The sequence below is a fragment of the Myotis myotis genome, unplaced genomic scaffold (assembly GCF_014108235.1).
Source record: "Myotis myotis isolate mMyoMyo1 unplaced genomic scaffold, mMyoMyo1.p scaffold_m19_p_21, whole genome shotgun sequence".
Taxonomy (NCBI): Eukaryota; Metazoa; Chordata; class Mammalia; order Chiroptera; family Vespertilionidae; genus Myotis; species Myotis myotis.
The window spans coordinates 4,299,963-4,310,215 of NW_023416326.1; the positions used below are offsets into that span (position 1 = coordinate 4,299,963).

The 10,253-nt window shown below is 47.8% G+C and overlaps 1 protein-coding gene and 1 non-coding gene across 2 annotated transcripts; both read right to left on the reverse strand.

The window, feature by feature from the left end:
* Positions 1-588: 588 nt before the first annotated feature.
* Positions 589-10,137, reverse strand: TOMM20 (translocase of outer mitochondrial membrane 20). The gene is made up of 5 exons (XM_036355214.1): positions 9,869-10,137; positions 4,423-4,469; positions 3,848-3,929; positions 2,412-2,554; positions 589-1,072 (listed from the first exon to the last, which is right to left on the reverse strand). Exons 1-5 carry the CDS (start codon positions 9,987-9,989, stop codon positions 1,028-1,030), a joined length of 438 nt encoding a protein of 145 aa, XP_036211107.1. The 5' UTR covers positions 9,990-10,137; the 3' UTR covers positions 589-1,027.
* LOC118678991 lies at positions 9,163-9,294 on the reverse strand. The gene has a single exon (XR_004975086.1). It is a non-coding gene; the product is annotated as a small nucleolar RNA SNORA14 (small nucleolar RNA).
* Positions 10,138-10,253: the final 116 nt, after the last annotated feature.

The window sequence follows — 10,253 nt, forward strand, 5'->3', positions numbered from 1 at the left end:
GCTCCACCTTATTCTAATCATAAGATAAATGAATCAGATTAAAGGATCAAGGAGGTACATTAAGATAAAAGCAAAGAAACATTTTTACAAGCATATCATCTCAGTACCTTAAAGGTTAAGTTTCAGATTAATTTACAAGAATAGTGACAAAAGCACATGATTTCAGTGAAAATCAACACATTATACCTTTAAAAAAATCTTCAGAAATACGAAGTCAGGCAAGCATGCAAAATTCAAAGAATAAAAAAAGTGCAAGGCTTGACTGCTCCTCAGGAGAAGGCTGAATCTCATGATGCTGAACAACGAAATGAATTAGAAGCTGAGAGGGACACTTCTCTGAACGGGAGTACCAGGCCCCTCACTTCATCATGAGGAGAGTGGGAGGCCCAGCAGCCAGGTCAGATGCACACAGACCTAGTGCCCAATGCTACCTGCAACCATGTGTACCTGCAGGACCAGCAGGGAAATATCCAGAGCACATTAGCCACTGCCTTAAACCACACACTTTCAGACTGATACACACGGTGGGGAAAGCTAATACAGCACAGCAGCACGTCTCACATATTTAAGAGATTAAATGCAAAGAAATCATCTCAAAGACTTTAATACCCAGCTATGATAGACACAATCCCATTTCCAAATGTTTTAGCTTATAAAATGTGCATTCTTCAGCCTTCCCCTGCTTTTTTTTGCCTTTCAAAACTGAGCACTAGATATTTTGGATGTACATTAATATGATGTTATATGTCCATTTTAATTACATGTTTTAGGAATAAACAAAATCCATGATGTTTCGGTAACTCATAGTGTATTTATAAAATGAAAAGCTCTCTATCAAAATACACTCTTCACTGGGAAAAATAAATAAAAGACAGATGGATCTACACAAAGTAAAAATCCACTCTGGTGGATTCAGTGTAGGACAGTCCATAGCAAGTGTATTTGCCCTTATTCCCCCAGAGCTGCTCATCCTCCACGTCAAGATTTTAAAAATATTTTTAATTGAGATCATGTTGACATTTGTTTCTCATTCCACATCATCCTCAGCCAAGCTCTGAGCACTTACAATTCTCTGAAAAAAGAAAAACAAAATTTTAACTCTTACAACGTATAAGCATTTAATCAGATTTCTAAGTACAGCAAAAATGCCCTTTGACTTAGAGAAACAAATCTTGCTAAAGTTTACCCATTCTGAGATTCACTTCAACATTCAACGCTTTATTAGCATCTAATAATGATGACAACTGTCAGTCTCATGACAAAATTCAAGTGAATAAAGAAGGCACTCCATCGCATTGTGCTACATGTCGGCCAATTACATAACTGAAACCAAAATGTATTCGAGATCTCTTCTTACTCCTACGCACACTAAAAATACTGATTAGTGCTAAGAATACCGATCATCCCATGCTCTAAGCCTTTCCCTTTTGGGCCTGGAAATGTTCAAAATCGCTGCATGAAGAAACCCAGTGCTCTCAAATTAGCATTTTGAAAGCATTTCCAGACGACATGAGACAAATAACTGAGTAAAAAGTCATCTTTATCGAAGGAATTCAGGCCTCATCCCGAACTCACCCATTTTCAAGGCATCACCTCGGGTCAGTTCCCCCAAAGCCCTACACTGCGCTGCTCTCCAAGCGCCAACGCCGTAACGTCGGTGATTCCGATACAACCTGGGACCACACCCGTCTAAACAAAAGGCATTAAGACCAAGTCCTGGGTTTCTCCCCTCGCCCTTACCTCTCTGGGAACCTGTCTTTCCTTAGTCCCTTTCCAATCTAGTGGAGTCAAGGTCAGTTTGAAGATTACATTTTACTAACTTTTAATCACACCAAATGTGGACATTAACGCATGTAATGGCCATGCCATCCCAAAGAGCAGAAGCACTTGGGCCCCTGGGAAGGCTAAAGTGAGCAGAACGCAGGTTCATTACTGCAGCTTTGGGTCACCGTGAACACATGGTATTTTGCCCTATTCGAGAGTCGAATAACTCCAACCCCAAAGCCCACCTGGCAGGAGCGAAGCACGAGGGGTGCAGGGTCTCCATGCCCTATTTCCAGGCTCTGCCATCTTGGCTCCTGTTCTCTGCCAGCCACTGCCCGAAGGCAGGGTCTCACAGAAGAGGAGGCAGAGAACTAGTTTTACAAAGTAGCTGAGAGTGGCCTGAATTCTGGGCCTGAGACTTAACTCTAAGAGACACACTTCCTGACCCACATCTAGGGCACCATCACTAGATCGTAGCCCAGCCATTAGGGAGGGGAATGCCAAGCCCTGTTATCTGAAGTACTATTTTCATTATATGGATGCGTTTCATGATTGCAACACTTCCCTAGGCTCCTCTTTCAACGCTCATGTCCCTACATATTTAATTCTCACGTTCTACTTTCTTTCACAGCATTTCCCGTCCTTACCTGACTAATGGTTGGCAGCTTGGTCAGAAGCATCTGGAACACTGGTGGCGGGAGAGTCTGCTGTAACACCTGCAGTAACTGCTGGGGCTGGCCGCACACCGCGATCGCGTTGGTCAGGTGGTCCACGCCCTTCTCATACTCCCCTGGAAGAGGGACAGAAAAGTAATGCACAACCCGAAACGCCCCTGCCTTCCTCCGGAATTCAACGCTAAAGTCCTCGCCGCACTAACCACTGAGCACACTGGCCTGGCAAAGGCGGCCTCACTTGTAAAGATTACTTACCTTCTCTATATCAAATAAACTTAAAACTCACTCAGAATATATTATGGGCAATGATAATGCACAAGAAACATTCGTTTCTAGAGCCAGTCTCCAATAACACAACCCTCACGTTATTAAATGTCTAAAAGCTTGTCTTGAAATATAGCCACGCACGGCCTGATGATGGGGACGAGTTCTGAGAAACACATGGCTACGCAAGTCCAGCTCTGGGCGAACATCGGATTGCACTCACACCCCTAGATGGTGCAGCCCCTGCAACACCTCCCGTTCCACAGCCTGCACAGCAGGCCCCTGTACTGATACTGACACTGTCGGCAACAGTGGTATTGGCGTCTCTAAACAGAGAAAGGCACTGGAATCTCATTCAATGGGCAGCACAGTAGGGTTTGTAGGGGAGAATAACCAACAAGCTTACTGACACGCATACCTCCCATTCACCAGAGAGGCCCCAGAAACAGAGAACCCCACCAATGGGGCCAAAGCCACCACCTTACAAATTAAACACCCTCTTCGGCAGAAGACCAAGGTGATGAAGACGGGGGAGACAGGCAAGGGAGGTGACCAGGAAAAGCACAGTGAACGAGGAGGGTAAGATGGTTACAGACGGAAACCACTGTCTTCTGCATTGATAGAGTTTCTAGAGATAAGGTCACCCCTCTTCCCAGTACCAGCAGCGAGACACCCTAACACATGTAAATGCTTCTACAAAGGGCATCTTCTACTCAGTTTTCTAGTCTTTTAAAGAAAAATACACATCAGCCCCCCAAAGGTGTCACTTGTGCTAAAAACCCATGATACTAAACCAAGATTTAACACCTGAACTAATTGCAGTCCCAATGTCTCTGAGAAACATAATCTTAATAATGAACCAGCCTGGAATTTTCTGGTCAAGTCATAAGCCATTCTCCATCCCTCATAGAAAGAAAAGGCAATCTACATGATACCCTCTCCCTGCAAAAGAAAAGATGTCCCCAATAGAATCCCTTCTTTTCTTTCACCAATAGCTCCCTGCTTCCCATAAAAATCTTCCATTCTGACCCACCCCGTGGAGGGAGTGCCCTCCTTGTAGGTGCTGCTGCCCATTCACAAGTCGCTCAGTAAAGCCACGAGATCTTCACGTTTACTCGGTTGAACTTGGGTTTTGCGACTCTCACCCTGAGCGAGTAACTCCTCCCCCAGCTGGATCTCTTCAAGGAAGAACTTCTGAACGGCCTCCGCGTCTTTCAGGTCAGGTAGCTGTTGGGAAGGAGGATATTTACTGACTGATAACAAAATTACGCCCCGGGACACGGCCTATACACAGAAAGTCATGCCACCAATAATGGAAATTTACTCAACAGCACTCGCAAAGATTAGTTTAGTATCTACATTAACACAAATGTAAAAAAACAACTTATTGACCAAATTGGTTTTTGAACAATTCTTAGAAAGCTGAGTCAACCCTGAAGTAAAAAAGGAATACAAATATCACTACCATAAAATATGCACATTATAATTTCTTGATTACCATTATAGATTTTTATGTAATTGTAATCAATATACCTGAAGTAGAGTTTTAAATAATTATTTCTATAAAGTATAGAATATAGGGGAGGGCAATTTACAGTTGTTCATAAGAAAATACAATAATTACTAAACGATGAGAATAGAATGTGTTTTGTGTGGTCACAACTGTAAACCTACTTTTGCCCACTCCTGTAATCTAAGCCAGAACCAGACGCCGTCTTACCTTGGACAGTCCAGCTCTCTCCTTGGCAAGCTTCTGTTTCTTCCTTCCTACAAGAAAGGAAACATTTTCATTAATGAAATGAGAACCCAAAGAAGCGAAATGCGGTGGCGGTCACTCACCCTGTCCCCAAACATTACAGCTTCTGGGGCTCCTGTGACTGCCGGGTCCGGGAACTGTTCTGGTCCAGGCGCTATGCACAGCGTGACCCTTCCGGGCAGCAGTTTCCTGCCCCCTGGGCACCAGGACCAGCCCCTGACGAGATGGAGACGGCCCCCCCCCACCCCCACCACGGTCTCCCGAGTCATTACAAGCAGAGCCAGCCAGCCCTCCCTCCCTCCCACAAAGGACATGGAACAGGAGCAGGAGCGAGGCCACCACTGCCAGGGCCTTTCGGTGCTGAAGAGCCACAGACTGTTTCCTGAATGGTAAACACGGACTGGCAGTCTCAAGTGGGGAGGGGAGAGAACCAGCATTTGAGAGTTTAAATGTAAAAAATAAGCCTTAATCGTCACTGAGTCAGCCCTTAAGACCAAACAACAGGACACTCATCGCATTTAAATCGCCAGTTAACGACCCACCCCTCGGTCTGTGTCTGCTCGTCCCCTACAGCAGGGCCGCAGGCAGGGCAGTCACCTGGCCTGAGAACAGCACTTGGTTAGAGCTGTGCTGAAGTGAGCACTTGTTAGCGGTGCCCCCTGTAAAACATGCATAAAGCACTTGTGACTGATACCGCCAAGGAGCTGTGCTCACTAAAACACCTGAAGTCACGACGACCCCCAGGAACACGGGGACTGACCGGGAGACACCACTAAGAAAGCCAAGGCTCCAACACTTACTCCTGGGGTGGCCTCTGGCAAGCAAGCCTCTGAACGCCCCAAAGACAAGGCACCCCTAACGTGACCACTGCGAGAAACAAAGCCGCGATTAAACCAGCACACGCCCCCCACAAACCCAGGTCCCCCGCATGGCTGACTGCCCAACAGGTTACTATAGTAGGTCAGGGCGCCTTCTTTTCTTCTCGAACCCTCCAAACCAGCTTAACCACACAGCCTCCCTTGCCAGCCCTCGCCCTCTACACCAAAGGCTACCACGCGAAGGCCTGTACAATTCTGGCCGCTTCAACAGGAACATATAGGTCAAAGTTGACCTTGCACATTAATCTGAAGAATGCCCCATTTTTCTAACAAACTACCTTTCCTGGGTATTCACCACTGGGCAACTAAGTGTGGGGAAAAAAACACATGACATAGTCCACCCTCACTGTGCTTAGGGTTTTGTTCGGCCCTCTTCAGGCAGAAAATGAGGGATTCCTAAGTATCACGGCAAGACTAGAGGAGACGCGGAAGACTTTCGGATAAAACTGACACGAAGACACGGGATGCTTGGGGCTAAGGTGAGAGCACTCTGTAAGTTTTCGGCACTGCGTGCCATGATGCTGTCTAAACAGCATTACTTGGTTTAACCCTCACAATAGCACTAAGACGTGTCGATTGTCACCCCCATTTTGTAGAGAAAATTGACCAAGGTCACGATCACTAGGAAGTGGTGGATGGGGGCTCACAGAAGGCAGCTGAGTCCAGAGCAGGGGTCCTCAAACTTTTTAAACAGGGGGCCAGTTCACTGTCCCTCAGACCGTTGGAGGGCCGGACTATAGTTTAAAAAAAACCTATGAACAAATTCCTATGCACACTGCACATAGCTTATTTTGAAGTAAAAAAAAAAACGGGAACAAATACAATATTTGTATTTGCATGTGGCCCGCGGGCCGTAGTTTGAGGACCCCTGGTCCAGAGCATGTGGCTCCATCCCTGTCTACTGCTTCTAAACGCTGCAGAAGTGAAGTTGTTCCCATCAAAACAAGGCACCTCAGAAATGAACATGGCGAGTGTGTGGAATAAACGGAGAAATACAATTTGCTAAGCCAGAATTTGTGTAAAATGACAAAATTGGTAACAAAACCCAGTAGAAGCTGAAACTTAGGTCCATTACTATCCAATTTTATAGTTGTTCTCTTATGGGGTGGAGAGTGTGTTGTTGCTGAATGTTGAATACAGTCAGCAACTTTAAAGGTTGCTTAGTTACTTTGAATTTTAGCAATAAGATAAAAGTTCTGGCCCTGGCGGGGTAGCTCAGCTGGTTAGGAGTCATCCCAATACACCAAGGTTGGGGTTCAATACCCAGTCAGGGCACAGACGAGAATCAACAGTGAGCGCGTGCACGGGCAGAGCAACAAATCAATGTTTCCCTCGCTCCCCCTTCCTTTCTCTAACATCAATCTTTTTTTAAAAAAGGATTAAACCTCTGAATGTAGTTTCATAAGACCATTTGTTACATTAACTTATTTCCAGATAGAGTTCCATAGAGTAACTATGATAAAGGGACATGACACATGTAACAGACTGGCAAACAGGTCAGCAAAATCAGACTCTGACTCAGTATTTGCTAGCAGTCAGTCCCAAGGGCGACTGTGTGAACCTAACAAGTTAAAACAAACTCGTCTACTTTAAAAGATGCTCCAACCGAGGCACCTGGCCAGGGCACAATTAAGTACTTTTAATCAGAGTGCAAAACTACTGATAATTAAAGCTTAAAAAAAACCACAAAACACCAAACCCTTTCTTAATGTTATTTTAGACAGAGAGGAAGGGAGAGGGAGAGACAGAAACATTGATGAGAGAGAAGCATCCATGGGCTGCCTCCCGCACGCCCCCCACTAGGGGTCAAGCCTGCAGCCCCGGCATGGGCCCCAACCCGGAATCAATCAGCAACCTGGACGCTCAACCAACTGGGCCAAACAGCCCAGGGCGTGAAGTAAAGTTTTAATTGCTAAAGAAAATATAAAGTAAATTATATTCATAAACAATCTTCAGTTTTCATCAATTACTATGTGCCAGAGACCGCACTAAACTCTACCTTTATTATATCATTTTACAAAAGTGAAACTAAAATCTTAAGTCGGTTGCCCAAGCTAATGATCCAAGCCTGGCCACTTAAATGGAAAAGGAATTTGAAAAACAAAAAAACACACACAAAAGATTTCTTCATCTGTCTAAAATGATAGAGAGGACAAAAAGGGACATATGGAATACTTCCAACAATACAGATTTATTAAAATGATAGTTGTTACAATATCCTCAACCAAAAATGAGTTTTCTCAAGGTTTTTGACAACAGGATTGCGGCTCCCAAAGGAAGCAAGGGCCAGCCCATGCTTCCCGGAGCTGTGCTCTGCGGGACCCCTGAAGCTGCAGGACAGTGACCTCAGAGCCAATGGCTACACTCAGGGCCAGCACCAATGCGCTTCCCCATGTCAGGAATGGGGGACACTTCAAACATCTTCATCTTCTGAAAACCAACCAGAGGCAGGTGACATTACCTGACTTTACAAACTAAGAAAATGAAGATTCAGAAATCTCAAGATTACCCAGCTAACCCGTGACTAACCTGGCCTGGAAACTGTATCGAATCCAAAATAACATTTTGTCAACCTAAGAAACATTCAAACAGTGTAGAGAATTGTCGTGCGTTTACTTGAGCCTGACAACTGCCAGGAGGCGAAATCTCAAGGGATTGAGAAAATGCTCCAGAAAATGGCAGCTTTGCATCTTATTTTCTACATTTCGATCAAAAGAGAAGACATAAGTGGGTTACATGAAATCCACTGGTGATAGATGAGGGAGGCGGGAGAAAGCAAAGAGGGAAACCTCTGGGATTGGATAAAAAATAAAATGATTGACACCTGTACTTCTTTTAGTCAGGTGAATACAGGTTAGGTAACAGTCAACAATTAACGAAATAAACAAGGGGATTTGGGTCTCCGCAGAGCAGTGCCTGTGCTTTGAGGGGCGAGAAAATGGGGAGATGACTTTGTTCTTGCAAAGGCCTGTTTGTCAGGTATGTTATCCTGGATGCAAAGAGATGACAGGCTAAGGTGGAGACTGACCTTTGTCGGGGGGAAATATTGCCATGAATGGCTTTAAAAAAAAAAATTATGGATTTCAGAGAGGAAGGGAGAGAGGGATAGAAACATCAATGATAAGAGAATCACTGATCCGCTGCCTCCTGCACACCCCCTCCTGGGGACTGAGCCCGCAACCCGGGCATGTGCCCTTGACCGGAATGGAACCTGGGACCCTTCAGTCCGCAGGCCAACGCTCTACCCCTAGGGCCGTGAACGGCTTTTTGTTAAAAAGCTTTCATTTCAGACCATCCTTTGTGGTTGGTTTAGGTCTGAGTTTGTAAGGCCACCACGCAGGCCTGCCTTGAGCTGGTCAGGTTTACCATGTGGCCGCTTTTCGTCCACCATTCTTTCCATTAGACGACCTAACCTTAAATTAAACAAATAACCTCCGAATCTCTGCCCTCCTTTAAAAATGCAGGAGTGGGAATCCGATGCCCTGGTTTAGGGGGGTGACATCAGCGCAGCCCCCCTCCCCCCCGTTCCCGCCCCCCATGCCACGGGCACCAGCCCCACGTGGCCACTGAGCACGTGAGATGCCTTAGCAGAGGCTTAGAGGAACTGCCCGAAGCAGGACAATCGCTGCTTTGTACTTTCCGGGCTGCAATCACGTCAACATCCCTTCTCACTTCAGCAAACGGCCCGAGCAACCTCGATAAGTTTCAAAAATATCCCTTATTCCCAACCAATCTGCTGCTCGTCTATTGTTGCAGAGGAGCGCGCCTCCGAAACGCAAAGACCGCAGCGGCCTGGGCGGCACCATTTCCCTCCCCTCCTCCTCCAAGATGTCGCAGGTCTGAAATAAGGCTGAGCCACCGGGAGGCGCAGCCCTTTGGACTCCCCTGCGGTTCCTGTCGCATCCACTCATATCCTGGAGGCACCAAGTGCAGCCACCAAGAGGGTTTAAGAATGCAACGACCCCGCCGCGCTGGGGTCGCGGACCTAGTCTCCTGCTGCAGAAATTCGTAAAATGTGAAAAATATGCACACCCGCTCGGGTGATGAGCATCGACCCGTGAACCAGGAGGTCGCGGTTGGATGCCCGGTTGCGGGCCCGATCGCCAGCGCGGGGCGTGCAGGAGGCAGCCGATGCACGGTTCTCTCTCATCACTGAGGTCTCTTTCTCTTTACCCCTCTCCCTTCCTCTCTGAGGTCCGTACAGCGTATTTTTAAAAAGAGAAACGCAAGCAACACGCACCCCCTAAACTATAACACAAACAGGAGTGCATGCATACGACCAATATGGGGGGAAACAAAATGGGAAAATCGCTCCCGTTTCACCAAAACGGAGGGGTCAGGCCGCTCGCAGGGCCAGGAACAGCCTGGGGGCGCGTGGCCCCCCTTCCGGGCCGCGGCGTGGGTCCCAGGCGCTCCCACCACGCGGCAGCTCGCCGCCCCGGCCCGCGAGGGGTCCCGGGAGGGTGGCGAGGCGGGGGAGGAAGCGGGGGAAGAGACGGGAGGCGGCAGGACCGCGCGGGGGACCCACTCACGTTCTCGCAGCCGGTTCTTGAAGTTGGGGTCACTCCGTCTCTTGCGGTCAAAGTAAATGCAGTAGCCGATGAAGAGGGCCCCGCACACGCCGGCGGCGATGGCGCTGTTCCGGCCCACCATCTTTCCTCGACCGCGGGGAGAGGTCGGCGGCCGAGGGGGCCCGGGATGAAGCCGTTTGCCACGAACCCTCCGAGCGGACGGCGCCGCTCAAACTGACGCCCGCCGCGAGGGGACGGGAAAGGCCGAGCGCGCCATTTCCGGCGCCGTCACCAGAGGTCCACGGGCTGCCCGCGGCGGTGCCTGAGAAGAAACCCCTAGGCTGCCCGCGGCGGTGCCTGAGCAGAAGCGCCTGAACAGAAATCCCAGGGCTGTCCGCGGCAGTGC